The sequence below is a fragment of the Tenrec ecaudatus genome, chromosome 4 (assembly GCF_050624435.1).
Source record: "Tenrec ecaudatus isolate mTenEca1 chromosome 4, mTenEca1.hap1, whole genome shotgun sequence".
NCBI classification, from domain to species: Eukaryota; Metazoa; Chordata; class Mammalia; order Afrosoricida; family Tenrecidae; genus Tenrec; species Tenrec ecaudatus.
The window spans coordinates 67,279,426-67,296,946 of NC_134533.1; the positions used below are offsets into that span (position 1 = coordinate 67,279,426).

The following is a 17,521-nucleotide window of genomic DNA, read 5'->3' on the forward strand; positions in this document are numbered from 1 at the left end:
AATTTAAATTCAAGTCGTGTAATTTGACTGATATTTTCCTTATGCCTGATTTCGTAGTCTATGGTTTGCTTTTTCATTTTATTAAGAGTGTACTTGTGATGATGTCGATATTACTGAAAAAATTAGAAGCTGAGTAGGGAAAATCTGTAACACACTCAACTGGTGTCCAAAATATTACCAGAATTCTCAAAAATTAATTTTTAAAAATCAGTTATTGAAAAGTCTATATAATATTTTTCTATTCTGATACTCATGTAATCAGCGTCTCAATGAAGTCTAGTCCTGACATCATTATGTAAGAAAATTATATGGTATGGAATGCTGGTAACTGTTTTTAATACTATTTAGTTATATGGATATGACATATACTATTTAGTTATATAGATATGACAACATAAAGCTAACTAAGTCACATAAATTTACTGATAGAATGCAGTTTATTTTCTCATCAAGTGAGGATAATACTGGTATTAAGACATGGTTTGACATAATTGCATAGACTGCCAGAGAACAATACATAAAGTAAACAAACTGTGGTTGATTACATAAATATTAAATGTATATCTGTACCATGGCACATTATTAATCATTAACAATGAATAAACTTACATCACTAATATAACTAAATAGAAAGAAAACAAACTTAAGTTGCATGGAACCAATTATATAAATTCATAAACCGAACAATCTACTAAGTTTACTGATGCAAGGTTAGCAAGGTTACACGGTGAAATTCAAGGAAATGATATAGTAATTATCTCCGGAGAAGCCAGGAGTTTCAGAAATAATAGTAAACTTATATGCTTTCTGGTACTCAAACCAGATACCAGTAGTCTTTGAATCAACTTTAAACTCATGGTAACACCCTTTGTGTGTGTCAGAGTGAAACCACGTCCAATAGGCTTTTCAAGTATGTGGCTTTTCAGAAGTAAATTTCCATGCCTTTGTTCTGGGGTGCTTCTGCATGGGTTTGAATTTCCGTTTTTTTTTTTAGTACCCAGTGCTTAACTGTTTGCACTATGCAGTAACTTCTAGTTTTGAAAGGTAGTAATGATTATTTTATTCACCTGGAAATTGTTATATTAATATTACCTTTATAAAACTTATTTTACTGATGTTTACATTAATTATATATGAAGAAAAGTAGAAAACATTGTTGCAGTAATTGTGATATTTTTATTAAACAGTTTCAATAAATTAATAAAATGAAATAATAAATTCTCATCTTTTTTCTATTTTCTGCTGAATATGTTGCTTCTACATTATGCTACTTCTATGAATATGTTACTTTACTTCTACGAATATGCTACTTCTGTGTTACAGTTTTCTTTTCAATATAGAACTAAGTGATAAGTAACTACTGGTATATAGGGACAGGCCAAAATGAGAACAATATGGTAGTGAATTCTATCATAGAGGACTTCTATTCGTGATTAGCTTATACAAGAAAGAGCATTGGGTATATGATGACATCTTCAATGTCTCCTTGAATGAAAGGCACCTGAGATTTAGTTCAAATCATTTTTCCCCAAAGTGCATAGTTGTGGAAGGTATGCCTTTTCTCTATGAATAGATTATTCCTTAGAAAAAATTATTTTTCCTAAAGGCACACTGGTGATCAAGAAGTGCTTTTAGAAGAAAACATTTTCAGGACATGGTCACGGATTTCTCTTGTCTTCATCCCATACACTATCGGGTTGAGAAATGGTGGAACTAGTAGGTAAAGATTTGACAAAAGAATATGAACATAAGGTGGTACGTGCGAACCAAACCGATGTGTGAAGAAAGAAAAGAACGCAAGAAGGTAGAACTGAAGGAAGACACAAATGTGGGCAATGCATGTGTTGAAGGCTTTGAGTCTTGCCTCCTTCTGGGGCAGTTCAAAGACAGTGATGAAGATCTGAACATAGGATAAGGTGATGAAGATGATGTCAAAGCCTAGGATGCTGAAGGCAACAAATAAGCCATAAACCTTATTGACTCGGATATCTTCCACGGCGAGCTTCACAAGGGCCATATGCTCACAGTAAGAGTGAGCGATAATTGTCGTTTTGTACAGCGTGAGACGACATTTGATGAGCACTATGGATGGTGCTACAAGAACGGCAGCCCTGAGTGCCACGCCAACTCCTATTTGAGTCAGTAGCTGTTGTGAGAAGATGGTGGAATGTCTCAATGGGTCACAAATGGCCACGTAACGGTCAAGGGCCATGGCAAGTAGGATACCAGATTCAATGGCCTGAAATGAATGAATAAGCCACATTTGCAGCAGACAGGCTTCAAAATAAATTTCTGGCAAATGAAACCAGAAAATGCCCAGCATTTTGGGAAGAATGCAAGTGCTAAGGCCCATATCTGTGGCCCCCAACATAGCCAAGAATATGTACATGGGTTTATGGAGGCTGCTTTCACATTTGATTAAAGCTATGATGATGGAATTCCCAACCACAGCAATGATGTACATGACAGAAAATGGAATGCCAATCCAACACTGTACTGACTCCAAGCCAGGGATTCCAATTAGTGTTAGCACAGGGGGCATGAAGACTGAGCCATTGATTGTGAACATGGTGATTTGGTCAGTAGAATCAAATCTTGATATTGCTGTTTCATTCACTAAACCCTGTGAAGACTTGAGGGTGTTAAAAAATAAAAGAGAATAATTTATTTTAGACACAAATAATTTAATTAGATTGTGAGCAAATTATTTCTTATTCCCCAAAGATTCTTCTAGTTTTCTATTTTCTTTCCAAAATGACATTGAGCAGCCAGAAGTCTGGGTTCATATTGTACCTTTAGGCACTTTTAATGATCAAAATAAAATCTATTTGATGGCCCTTTTCTGCCATAATAACTGTCCTGGCAGATGTTATTCATCTCATGCCCTTTAAGCATTAGTTATATTATTTTTATTCCCTATCATAGTTATCTAGAACTATTACAGAAATATCATGAAATTATTGTTCTAACAAATATAAAATTATTCTCTCAAAATTTAGAATATATACCTCAGTGTGTCAGCTCAAAAAATAAAGCTTTCCTCTCTCTCTGTTGGATTTGAGGAAATGTCTTTGACTACTTTCAACATCTGTGGGCCTAGCATTTCTTGAGAATCTACATGTGTCTTGACATCAATATTCCCTTGGAGGTAGGCAGTTCTCAACACAAGTCCCAAGACTGATCTTCTTTCTTGAGGTACTGAGCTCCCTCATTATCTGCTCCATTGTTTGGCCTCTTTCATTTCTTATAAGAGAATGACTGGAGATACAACTTGTTCTTAAATATTATATCCCACATGACTAAAAACTACCTCTAATTCTGCCTTATTGATATGATAGAAGTTAGGATTTAGAACACAGGATAGTTAGATCAGGTCAAAAATGGAAGTTAATAATATAATACTGAGATGTCTGATTTGCAAAGGTAATATATACTTTGGGGAACCAGAATTTTAATCTGTAATATCTACCACTTAGAATTAGGATAAGTAATTTTATAAAGAGTTAATATGCTTTAAGAATTACAATAAACCTAGACTATATATAAAGAACTCATCGAATGTGATAAAATATCCAATGGAATCAAAATCAGAAGAGAAGAATAAGTAAACTTCTCTCAGTTGTGCTTTGCATTTCCTCCAATAGATTTCATATGCACCTGTGGCATTTGTACATTACACGATAGTTACCTGAGGACTTACCACCTTCCAATAGCATAGCATCCATACATTATTAACAACCTAGGTGACTTCATTAGAATAACATTTTGCTAAACTGAATGCTTTCCTCGGGCTAAAAGTCATAAAGACCCTATGCCGGATGCTCCATTTTCACAGTTGTGAGGCTTGCACTCTGTGTTGCAGCATCCAGAGCAATCGTATGCCTGGAGAACACGTGAGGGACAGCACACAAGCAGACCCGCCATAGGGGCATGTCGGTACATACTCAGAAAATGAAAGCTCAGACAGGACTCCAGGAAGAAACCACCTGAATAATAAATAGAAAACCATGTCTTCAGTCTAACAGACCATTTTAGACTCTCCTTTATACACTTTTAAATTATACTGCAGCCTAAAAGATGAGAAGAAAACAATATTTTTCTTCCAAGTATTTTTCCATGTTCAATTCCTGGAAACCTAACTGATATTATATGAGGAAAGATTTTTCTCATCTTCTAAATGATTGGCATTTGAGGCTAGACAGATCATTTGTGATTTACAAACTACTTGGCATTGCTTGGTACCTATTCAATAGCAGGCTTTTGTTTGATTTTGTTTATGGCCCTGCTCACTGGGTGCCAGTAGTACTCATCGAACTTGTGATGTTCAAAGGATCTGTATCATCTCAAATTGTCACCTCGAGGAAGGTGTGTCATGATGGGCTTTTAAACAGTAGTTGGTTCCTGCCCCCTGTATCTTGTGGCCTCTATCAAACAACCCAACCCCACTGCCAGTGAGCCAATTCTGACTCAGCGTGTTCCTGGAGAGTAAGATTACTGCCTTGCGTCTCTGAGACTTTAATCTCTAAGGGAGAAGACAGTGTTTCCATTCTCCTGCTCAATTGCTGGGGGATTCTAACACCTTCTTTTCAGTGAGCTCCTCCATGCATGACCCACGATGCCACAGGACACCTCATAGGGGCAGAAAACTCAGTTGGATAGGAATGCATGGGTTGTTGTCCCTTTAGTGAAAGGAGACATGCCCTGGTGGCACATTGCTTAAGCACTCATCTGTTAACTGATGGGTCAGTCATTCCAAGTCATCAAATGTTCCACAAATGAACGATGTAGCTGTTTGCTCTGTAGAGATTTGCAGCCTTGGAAACCCAATTTTGCCGTTCTATGTAGCGGAAAATCCTAGTGACAAAGGGCTAAGTGCTATTCTGTTAACCCTCTAGCCATGAAAGAAAATTAAAGGAAACTGTGTATTAAGTTGCTTTTCTAAGCCAAAAAAATCACAAATTTGTGGAAAGAGTGTGGTAATAATTTGTGTTACAGGAATTAATATAGATTATTCCCAAGCAATTGGAGATTAGTTTCCCAAATGTCCAAATCTTCCAACATACTATTCTGCCCACATCCCACCCCTTACTCCTCCTAGAGAAAATTCCCTTATATCTCTGGATTTTGTATAATGCCCCATAGACACTCACAAAGCTTTACGGATGTGTCTCACGAGGTTGTTTTCTGTTCAGTCTGAAATCCTAATGTCACACAGAACCAAGCAAAAAATGCAGGGTTGGAGCCAAAAGTCAAAAATATGCAAAAGTCACAGGTCTCTTTGCTTCTATCAGGTTCAAACAGGAAATAGAATTGTGGCTTTTCAGGTGGTGTGTCAGAACTGTAAGGTTGACACAGCATTTATACACCATCTCAGGAAAACAAAGGGTGGAGTCCAAAGCCACACCTTCTGTTCTTGCATTCTTAAAGAAGTCCCTCAGGACATAAAGGGTGTGATTTGTTCACATCTTCTACTAAAGTCAGGTCTTAATCGCATCCTCATCCAGACCATTAGTACTGGAGAGAACACCCTCTGAAAGAGGATACAGCCAAAGGCACGGAGTCTATAATTATAATGCATCACTTAAGCCATACCAAATGTCTACAAAGGAAGGAAATATATTAACAAATGTGATCAGGTAGATGGTGTAAAGGACATCAAGACCAGATTTTAGGGAACTTGTTAGAAAGCTGTTGAGATGTGTGTAAGGCTATCTTATGAAACAATACAGCAATATCAAGGAGTCTGCTTGGGGCTGTGGGTTAAACCCATAGCTTCTTTGGTGGGAAAGATGAAGCTTTCTCTCCTAAAAAGAGTCACAGTCTCCGCAATCCTATCCAGGTGCTCTGGGGAGGGAGTGCGCCTACAGCAATGGGTGGTTGTGGGGCGACACTGGAGGATTCGCAAAGACTCAAATCTGTGGGTGAAGTGACTTAGACTGAAAGAAATTGAGATGTGAGACAGATTCTTCTTGGACTGAGGATCTTAGAACTGAGTGACAAATATCAAATAGGGGGGAAAATTGTGGAGACACACACATATATATATTTACAAGGTGGAGGAACACTCTATTCAAACTTTGAAATAAATGAGTCATGACAAGTAGCCTGGACATTTTCATCTTCTTTATACCAATGAAATCTAAGGGAGTAGAGCTGCCTGCAACTCCACTATGATTCTCATAATAACTATCTTACAGATTTTAAAGGGCAGCCAATGTGCACTATGTGCAAAATTAAAGTCTCTTCTCTTTTTACCATCTGTAATATTTATCATGCAGCCTCTGTCTCAGACACTCTAGTGACACAGAACTCTGTTATTCTGTGAATGTCTGCCCCTTACAGGCAGCTGCACATGTCAGACTGGAAACTCTACATGGAATCCCAATGGCCTTCCTCTTTTTTTCTCAGGAAGATCCAGTGATAGTCATCGGTCATGGATTCTATTGGTTCATGATACAAGTCTCAAGCCAGACAGAGTTGAAATCCTGGAACTGCCATTGTCACGATTTGTATTTTCTTAAACCAGTTATAAAACTGCAATGGGCATCGATGTCCTCATTAGTAAAATAAGGTTACAAGTATACTGGTAAAATAAGATAGAGCTAAATACATTACAGGATGATTTTTTAACTAAATAAAATAATCCATTTCAATAATATAGTGATCATGAGATGGATTAATTGGTTAATAATGCCAGCTGTTAATAAAAAATGTGTGTTCTTCATTCTAAGATATAACCATATATTTGATGAGACAATTATTTTTCCTCTGAGTCATTTTAGCTGAAGCTTGTGAAATTTCTGAGCCTTTTAAAAATGATCTTTTCATTAATTTATTAACTCGGATATCATTTTCTAAATGTCTTATTATTTTTCAACTTACCTTTAATATTTATCACCCAGGATTATATTACATGTCCTAGAATTATTCTGCAGGGGCATAAAATAATATGAGACACAGTCTTTCCTGAAGTTGAACTACTGTAGGAGCTACTGTAGGATTCTGTTGTTTTTTTGCCACCTGATATCATATTGGCTTACATGGAGTATGAATTATTGATGAAATCTACAGGGTACAAATGGTCAAATGTTCAAATTCTAGCTGATATGTTTGGAGTCTGATAGGCTCCAAGAAAGACAGACTGAGTTATCAGGTTTTTAAAGTTTAGAATCTTAAAACCTTCCTCAAACAGTTCTATTTTGCAATCGTGAGGTCATCTGGAGTTGAGATAGACCAAGAGCAATGAACCAAACAACAGAGAACCAATAAAATATTTTCTCACATTAAGCGCAAAATCCTTATCTCAAAGATTTACCAGGGATTACCAATGCAAATGTAGGTATACATCATAAAGTGTGATTTTCCTTCCTTGGATGTTTCAGGCAATCAAAAACGAGTGTTTTGGAGTCTGTGACGTTCTTCTGGGATTAATTTTCATCATTCCCTGATACTCATTAGGTCCACCTGTGATAAGCAAACTAGAATTCAAAATTTGCTTCCTTCTTAAAACACCTCAGAGATTACAGTGTCCCACCTTACCACAGAACAAATTACTGACATTGATTTACCATAATAATAAGCCATCAGGGCTCATAAAGGTATAATGAGATATTCTTATAGATCAGATAGACAGAAGCTGACAGAATACAAAAGGAGCACATGTGTAACTTGATTTCAGTAAAACTGTTTCTTATTTATCCATAAAAGGGCTGACTGCATCCCAGGGTCTCAATCATCTGTAACTTATCTCTTTTTCCACATGATCTTGGGTGACACAAATCATTCTTGTATCTTAACAAGCTCTCCCCAAAGATCATCTACCATTTTCGGGCTTCTGGTATACTGATATATATTTTCAAAAATTATAATATCAATCACAACGCCTATATCCACTGCCCCCTCTTAGCATGTAACTGAAATTTTTGGAACAGATATAATTAGAAAATGTATTTAAAGTTTTCATTTAAAATATACAGTAAATTATTTGCCTATATTCAGCATAATACAAGAAAAAAAAAGTTTGACCATGATCATTGCAGCTAAAAGAACGCATGAATCAGACTCCTTTGTCCTGTGCCGTTGGTTCTGAGTTAAAAATTACACTTTCCACATTTTTTCTCACACTCCTTTAAAATAATTTATTTTACACCTATTATACCACAGACTGTCATTTTAAACAGACACAGGACTTCTTAAAAAGATAAAGCAAAATCATTTATCTTATTAGAAAACCAAATCATTGTGAAGGAGGGGGAGTGCAGATTGGAGATGAGTCAAGACCCATCTGTAAGGAACTGGACATTCCCTTACAGAAGGATCATGGGAAGTAGACAAGCCAGTCAAGATGCAGTGTAGCAAAGATGAAACATACAACTTCCTCTAGTTCCTAGGGTCTTCCTCCCCCTCCTCTCCCAATCATGATCCAATTCTGCCTTACAAATCTGGGTAGACCAGAGGATGTACACTGGTACGGAGAAGAAGTGGAAACACAGGGAATCCAGGACAGTTATCACTTCAGGATCAGTGGTCTGAGTAGCAATACAGGGAGGGTAGAGGGTGGGTGGGGTAGAATGGGGAAGCAATTACAAGGAACTACATATAACCTCCTCCCTGGGGGAGGGACAACAGAAATGTGGGTGAAGGGAGACATCAGACAGTGTAAGATATGACAACATAATAATTTATAAATTATCAATGGTTCATGCGGGAGAGGGGAAAAATGAGGAGCTGTTGCCAATGGTTGAAATAGAGAGCAAATGTTTTGAGAATGATGAAGGAAATGAATGTACAAAATTGCTATTTACAAATTGATATGTGTATGGATTGTGATAAGAGTTGTATGAGCCCAAATAAAATAACTAAAATAGACCTTCAAAATTTTAATATAGCAGTTTTTATTAAACTTACATAGAATTATATACAGCCTTAGAAAAACATAATAGCTTATGAATGAAGAATAACAAGAGGAAGACTCTCAATGAGGTGGATGGAGACAGTGGCTGCAATAGGCTCAAGAATAGCAACAATTGTCTTGGAGGAATCCCAAAATTTGACTTCTGATTTGGGGACAGTACTTGGTTCCTCATTTAAACCGGTTGCAGGCTGCTCACAAAGTTAAGCAGTTAGACGAGGAAGTATTTATCTGTTTGTTAGTTTGTATTATCACTATCTATATAACATAACCAGGACAAGCAATACCAAGGAGACAGCAATGGGATCAATGGGGGCGTGAGAGGTGGGAGAGGTCATGTGAAAGGAGGAGATGAGGGAGGGGAATGGTGAGCCACAATGCCAGGGCCAGGGGAATAGCAAGGGATCTAAACTTGATCAAGAGGAACGTGTAGGGTCCGTGGTGACTTTTGATCAATTGAGACATACCCATGAGGAACTGTTGAAAGGTTAATGATGGGTGAACATGATAGTGGGGATGGGGGAAATAAAAAAGAAATAAAAAGAACAACAAAGAAGTAAAAATTATATATAGGCATAAATATATATTAAAATATATGTATTTATGTTTGTGTGTGTATATATATGAAGAAGATGGACACTTGTGCCTCTATTTATATCCTACTTCAGTACAAGTATTGTTTATTCTAATAATGTGGTAATGTATGATACTCACCTTCTTGACAAGATTGCTTAAGACATAAGCATATGTGGTGAAGAAAGCTTATGATGTCTGCTGTGAAAAGATATAGCATCTTGGGTCTTAAAGGCTTGAAGTTAAACAAGCGGCCATCTAGCAAGGAAGTACTACAACCCACATGGAAGGAGCATACCAACCTGTATGATTAATGAGGTGTTGACGGGAATAGATATCAGAAGTTAGAAAACAAGCAATAAAATGTATGTGAAGGAGCAAAGGCAAAGTGGAGACCCAATGGCACCTGTAAGACAATTAGACAGTCCCTCATGAAGGGGCACACAGAGGTACGATATATCCAGGGTACAGTAGAGCAATGATAAAACACATAACTCTCCTCTAGTTCTTTAAAATTTCCTCCTCCCATGATGGCCTTAGTGAAACCTCACTAATTTTGCTCAACCTGCGTATGTACATTGGCACAATTCAGATTTTTCGATGCATGGAATCCAAGATAGATATACCCCTCAGAAACAGTAATGGGAGTAGTGGTTCCCTGGGGGCATGGGAAGATGGCGGCGGTAGGGCTGGGGAAGGGGTTTACCAAGGAGTTCAAGAAGAAGGAAAATGTATTGAAAATGAGTATGGAAGCAATTTTACAACTTTGATTGATCTAATGGAACTATGGATTGTAATTGTATATTTAAGAACTTCTAATAAAGGGGGGTTTTTTTTTGAAAAAGGAAAGTAAAAGAGAGTTGTCCAATACAAAAAAAGTATGGCAACAATTGTGAGAATGGAGCAAGACTGAGCAATTCTTCATTTAGTTTTACATTAAATGGGACCTCCCTCTGGGGGAGGTGACAAGATGGACTTTATCAACAACAACCGAGAAATGAATTCAGTGAGGTGCTTGTGTCAACTCATACTTTCTTAAAGAGCTAATTCTTTGCATCTCTTCCCAATTCTATTTAATCATAGCTTAAAATCGGCCATTTTGTTCTTGTGTGCCCTCTAGTCAATTCCAACTCAGAGCTGACCTGTGCCTAGAATTTCCCCAAGGAGTTTTCAAGGCTGTAAATTGTTATGGAAGCAAATTGCTCTGCCTTATTACCAAGTAAATTCGTGGTGTTTAATCACTGACCTTTTAGTTAGCAGCCATGTGCTTTAAGCGCTGAGTCACGATGGCTCTTCAATTAGCTCTAGATGGGACATTTATTTGAGAAAAGTCTGTAAATGATTCAAAGTAGGTTGGCTACCCACACAGGTAAATTCCTAAAGAGAAAGCTCTTTGCACGGAGTCAGTTCCATCTCATAGGGACCCTACACATTGCAAAGTTGAACTGCATGGAAATAGAACTGATGTCTCTCATGATTATGGCCTTTCAGAATAAGATTACCAGGCTGTTCTTTTAAGGCACCTTTGGGTGGATTCAAGCTGCCAACCTTTCAGCTGGTAGCTACAGAGATGTACATAAAACAGGGAAATAGATTGATTACTGTGATAGTTAGGTTTGTTGTGCCAACCTGACCTGTAGGAACCTGTGGGATAAATCAGGTCACTGATTGGAGGGCAAAGAGATAAATAGAACTGTAAGGCTCACTCCTGTCTCTCTTGCTCTCTGGTGATCAGAACAGCATGCTAGTTCTCTGCCTCAACCTGTGTGTTACACTACCTATGGCCAAGCCAACCTGTGGATTGTGGATTGTGTTGCTAGAGCTTGAGGTTACATTGAGATCTGCTTTCCCACACAGCTGTTGCATACATACAGTACATACATTACTTGAACTTGCAGGCTGCAGGCTTTCTAGCTGAGGATCAGACAGCCTTGTAAAGAGCCGGACTAGTGCCAATAAACCACACACCACCTGATCCTGGAAAGTACAGTGTAGCTCACGTGGCTAGAGGACTCCTCAAGACAGCTGCGATCAAATGGTTTGGAGAGGGAAGGGGGTTGCTGAGTGGTTGTCATGTGGATATGGAGCAAGGAAGGCCGCCCTGACAGAGGGATGAGGCTTATTGATGGGGCGGGCTGCACAGGAGAGGGGAGAGGGAACTGTCACGTTTGGGGAATGTAAGTGCTTGTCTGTTGTGGGGAAGAAAGAGAGGCTGCCCTCCAGGTCAGGGGAGGAATGAGTGAGGATGCTTTGGGAGACATTAGTGGGGAGTGTCTTTAGTGGTGTGCAGCAGCTGGGCTATATTGAACTAGGGCAACTGAGGGAGCCCCAGAAACCCAGGGCGGGTGTGTTGGACTGCTGAGACATTGAACTCTGTATCTTTGGGTGCACGGCATGCTCTAGAAGCTGCATTGCTGAGACCCGTGCAGAAACTCCACTGGGTGAACTGGACTCTACATCAGACTCCCTTGGGACCTGACGGCTTATTTAGCAAATAGATGGTGCCTGAGGAAGTAGAAGACAGCAGTACCAAGAATGGTGTACTGCAGGTTGATGGAAACACAGGTCTTCTTCAAGGCTACATCAATGCCCTGTATGCTATATTAAGATATGTATTATTCTGGAAATCTTGTGATAGACATTCAGTTATGTTTTGCTTATAATTATTCATATTAGGGTGTAACTCCCTAAACACGATTGGAAGACCCCCTTTTGATTACAGGTAATTTTTGTTTGTTTGTTAGTTAATGAAAACCAAGGACATTGAACCTATAGGGAAAGAAAATTGAACAAGGGTTTGGGGGTGGGGGCAGAATTTGAGAGAGTGGGGATGATGTCAAGGAGTCCAGGAATGAAAAAATATGTTTGGTGACCGATGATGGAAGCAATTGTACAATTCTGTTTGATGTGATTACATTATGGAAAGATATAACACATAAGATTAAATTAAAATGAAAGAAAGAAAACAAAAGCATAGATCTAGGAATGGTTTGGGGGCCCGCCCTAAATCTTAGCTTGAACTTAAGAACAATACCTACGAACATTCATATCCGTCAGGAAAGCTGGTGGTGAAAATGTTGCATGTTGTTGCTAACCAAAAATGGGCTTTTTGAATCCACCTATTAGCACCACAGGGAAAAGACCCTGAGTTTTATTGCCATAAAAATTTATAGCTAAGAAAGCCCTACAGAGCAGTTGCATTGTATCTCATGGAGCTGCTTTGAGTTGAAATTGACACAAAGCCATTCAACAACAATATTCTATAACACTGTGATTCTATTGATATCAAACATTTGTTATAGGTTTCCAAAAGCATGCTGTTATTTAAAGAATAGTGTATATATTTCAGAACCTCAGCCTCTTACATATGCTATATTTAATGTAGTTGTGTTAGGCATGGCTCTCTAAAGAAACAAAACCAGGACACTTATGATTTTAGATAGATAGATACATAGATTTATACAGCAAGAAGGAATATATAAAACTGGTTAGTCCACACAGCAGTACAGAGTGCTCAGTTCAAATCACTTTCCTTTTGTAATACATGAGATCACTATGAGTCCGGGTCAAATTGATAGTAACTACAAAACAACAGTTCTTTACTTATCAACTGTTCCTTATCTGATATTTTTCTACTTATGACAATAATGAAAATATTCTATCCCATTCTGTCACATAGCTTTCTGGAAGTAACAAAAACAAATTGTGGGCAGAGACAATAACCATGACAGTAATGATTAAGCTTACTTGTCATATTGATTACACCATAGTTTTCAGTTACACTATAATGTAATTTGATTGCTATAGATTGCAGCTTGAGCTTGAAGCTGGTGGATCAAGTGATGCAATGACTTGGGCACTTTAGAATAAATTTTATTGTATTTAAATTAAATCTTAAATTTTAATAAAGAAAAAAAGTCAGGCTTATGCCAAAAGATTAAAAACTGTAGAACACGAGCAAACTTAGTCTGTCCCTGATTAGTACAGCACAGTTTCCTATAGCAAAAAGCAACAAACAGCCAAATTCCCATCAGTATAAGAATGGATAAAAAATTCTCTGGTATATCCACACCATGGAATATTACTCTCAGTTTGAAACCAGTGAATTAGTCTTTGTATATCCCACATCTTGTGCATGCCTCTACATTATTTTTTCTCTCTCTCAGGAACTAATATCCACAAACTCATTAACTAAGGGTATTGAATAGGATATACCAGAGATCATGAATCTCTAGCATAATATCTATAATATTGTAGGCATCTGATAACATTTGTTGAATTAGATAAGCAATTAAACATTAGAGGTAGGATAAAACAATATTGATGTCAAAGACAGAACAACTGATTGTTCAGACATTGTGTGTTTGAAGTTCTTGAATAACTGTGGAAATGCTTCTAAATGTTTATACTTTATATTTCTCATCAGATTAATAAAGCATATAGGAATAAGAATATATTAAAGACAACATTTATCTGCTTTTTTCCAAAATGATTGAGATATTAATAACAAAGAAAGAAATCATATTAGCAACTTGTCTTCTGAGCTCCAGAACAAGTACTCAGAACAAGTACTTTGGGTGCATTTAATTTAAATATAAAGGATGCATAATTCAAGAAATTTTAATGATTTTATTGGGGGCTTTTACAATTCTTATCACAATCCACACATACATCTATGCCAAGCCCATTTGTACAAATGTTGGCATCATCATTTTGAAGACATTTTATTTCTACTTGTGCCCTTAGTATCAACTCCTCGTTTCTTTCTTCCCTGCCCCACCCTCCTTCCTTCAAGAACCCTTGATAATTTATAAATTTCTATTTTTTTCATGTCTTACACTGACCGCTATCTCCCTTCAACCATGTTTCTGTTGTTTGTCTCCCTGGGGTTGGGTGGGGGTTATAATTGATTATTCCCCACTTCTCCCCCCACATTCTTCCTACCCTCTTGATATCACTACTCTCATTATTGGTCCTGAGGAGTTTATCTGTCCTGTATTCTCTGTGTTGTGAGCTCTGATCTGTACCAGTGTACAGCATATGGTCTAACTGGATTTGTAAAGTAGAATTGGGGTCATGATAGTGGAGGAGAGGAAGCATTAAAAAATTAGAGGAAATTGTTTGATTTGTTGGTATTGTACTGCAAACTTACTTGCTTGTCTGTTTCTGGTAACCCTTCTGTGAGGGATTGTCCAATTCTCTGCAGATGGGATTTTGGTCTTCACTGCTCCCTCCCACTCATTTACATCAATATGATATTTTGTTCTAGGATTTGATGCCTGACACCTAATCTAATAGGTACCTCATGATCACACAGGCTGGTGTGCTTCTTCCATGTGGGCTTTGTTGCTTATCAGCTAGATGGCTGCTTGTTTATCTTCAAGCCTGTAAGACATTTTGATAGCCAGGTAACACCATATTTCTTCACCACATTTGCTTATGCACCCATTTCTGTCTTCAGCAATCGTGTTGGGAAGGTGAGTATCATGGAATGCCAGGTTATTAGAATAAAGAGTTCTTGCATTGAGGGAGATTCATGGATCTTTGTGATGAAGAATACTTGGAGGAAGAAACTTATCCAGGAACTAAAAATGTAAGAGGAGACTGGAACCATGTGTGCATTTATTATGTTGCTACCTCTTTTTACACCCCTAACTTTCATCACTCAGGGACAATCCACATATATTTGAGGAATAGTCATTAGTTATGTTGGTCTGGAAAACACATTTGATGCTGATACATTTCAAGAGCTAATTAAATAGAAAACCCAAGCATCACAGATAATGTAAAAGTTTTTTATGAATTTATTGACAGATGATTATTATTGCTGAAAGAAATTGTGAACATATTAATGAGCCTAGTTGTTAAACATTCAACATTTTCACTACATGACTGCGTATCTGTCTTGTCTTTAAACCATAGACAAGTGGATTAAGAAATGGAGGGACCAGCAAGTAAATGCTGGAAAAGAGAATGTGGATATAAGGGGGGATATGGGAACCAAACCTGTGTGTAAAGAAGGAGAAGAAGGCTAGGAGATAGAACTGGAGGAAGACACAAATGTGGGTGACACAAGTATCAAATGCTTTAAACCTAGCTGCCTTCTGGGGCAGACGTAAAACGGTGGTCAATATCTGGATATAGGACAAGGAAATGAATATGACGTCAAATCCTGCAACTGCAAAGGCTACAAATAAACCACAGATCTTGTTGATCCAAATATTTCCTGCAGCAAGCTTCACAATCGCCATATGCTCACAGTAGGAGTGCGAGATAACAGTTGTGTGATAATATTTAAGGCGGCTCTTTATCAGTATTATGCAGGGGGTGACGAGGGCAGCAGCCCTGAGAGTTACTGCAGTACCTATTTGGATGACCAGCCGGAAGGTTAAGATGGTGGCATGCCTCAGAGGGTAACAGATGGCAATGTAACGATCGAAAGCCATAGCAAGCAGGATGCCTGACTCAATGCACTGAAAAGTGTGTATAAACCACATTTGAAGCAAGCAAGAGTCAAAATAAATTTCTGGCATATGAAACCAGAACACTCCAAGCATCTTGGGTATAATGCTTGTAGCAAGTCCAATATCGGTGGTTCCGAGCATGCCGAGGAAGATGTACATAGGCTCATGGAGGCTGCGTTCTGATTTTATGACAGTCAGCAGCAAGAAGTTTCCAATCATTGCAGTGAGATACATGGCAAAGAATGGGATCCCAATCCAGCACTGCACAGACTCCAGCCCTGGGATTCCTACTAGAGTCAACACAGAGGGCATGAAGACAGTAAAATTGGAAATGAACATGATATCCTGGGGTCTTCTGATACAGACAAAGATGTCTTTCACTCAGTTCAGCTCTGCCTCTTCAAATTTCACTCTTCATCATCAATCTGTATATTTGTTTTTATTTTGGTTGATCTCTGTGATCATATTATCCATCTCACAAATAATGATGATAAAAATTCATATATACACATCACTTCAAAGAAAACACCCACCAGCACCATGTTACAATAATATTCAGGTTACGTGGCAAGCAGACTGTGTTTATAGTCAGCAAAACCACCTGCTTAAGACATCACTTGCTGGCTTTTCTGGGACTTCCCTCTAAGACCTGTTGACCAAAAATTAGATGTTTCCTTTTACTTGGGAATTGAATTTTAATCAGTTTGATGAATCTCTGCATTACCTTAATTTCTGCTCTTCTCTAGTAATCTATTGATCCAAATCCTCTTGAACTAAGAAATGTCAATTTGGACCAGCAAATACTCAGATGCCAACAAATTGATATGAAAAGCAAAAGGTATTTATGTACCTGTATTATGTAAGTTGTATCATATAAATTTGGCTAGACTGATAAAGACTTGAGGAAAAAATTTCAAGTTTAGGTTATATTGACTTTTCTTTGTCAAAGCTCTCTGATATTTCTGATAATTCTAGCAGCTAAAATTCTCACATTCAGCTGTGAGCTAAAAATAGCAGAGTAACCAGTTGAAATTCAAGATATATTACAAATTTCTTGGAGGAAAGGCACTCCTCGGAGGCAAGAGAATGAACAATAGCAATGTACAGAGATGAAGACTCGTTCCCAGACCACAAATCACTCGAAAACAATAACCACACTTACTGACAGCTAGTCAACTCTTCCGAAAGGTGACTTCATAAAAGCTCCAACAAGAATAAATCTTCATGTGTGAAGACAGCTTCCTCTTTTTCTTTCAGAGCAACAATTGGTTTTCAGCTGCCAGCCTTAGAGTTTGCAGCTCAATGTGAAAATAAAGGATATAGAAAAATGGAAGATTGAGCAGCCAAGCCATATGGACACCAATGTCTTCAATTCCATCCGTCCAAAGATTTGGCCATTTGGTTTCATTGGTTCTAACTAAAAGATAGGTATTTATAAAAATTTGAAACAGATTTTGAACTGATATATAAACATCCATTAAATTACAATCAATGATTAATAGACTACAGTAAAGCTTCCCAAGAAAACTAGACAGAAAAGAGAAGAGGTGACACTGGAGGGTTCAAGAAATGA

The 17,521-nt window shown here is 37.8% G+C and overlaps 2 protein-coding genes across 2 annotated transcripts; both read right to left on the minus strand.

The window, feature by feature from the left end:
• Positions 1-1,618: 1,618 nt before the first annotated feature.
• On the minus strand, positions 1,619-2,569 carry LOC142446851 (olfactory receptor 52A5-like). The gene has a single exon (XM_075548586.1). It carries the CDS (start codon positions 2,567-2,569, stop codon positions 1,619-1,621), a length of 951 nt encoding a protein of 316 aa, XP_075404701.1.
• Positions 2,570-13,705: 11,136 nt separating this feature from the next.
• Positions 13,706-16,287, minus strand: LOC142446852 (olfactory receptor 52A1-like). Its single transcript, XM_075548587.1, has 2 exons — positions 15,362-16,287; positions 13,706-13,727 (listed from the first exon to the last, which is right to left on the minus strand). Exons 1-2 carry the CDS (start codon positions 16,285-16,287, stop codon positions 13,706-13,708), a joined length of 948 nt encoding a protein of 315 aa, XP_075404702.1.
• Positions 16,288-17,521: the final 1,234 nt, after the last annotated feature.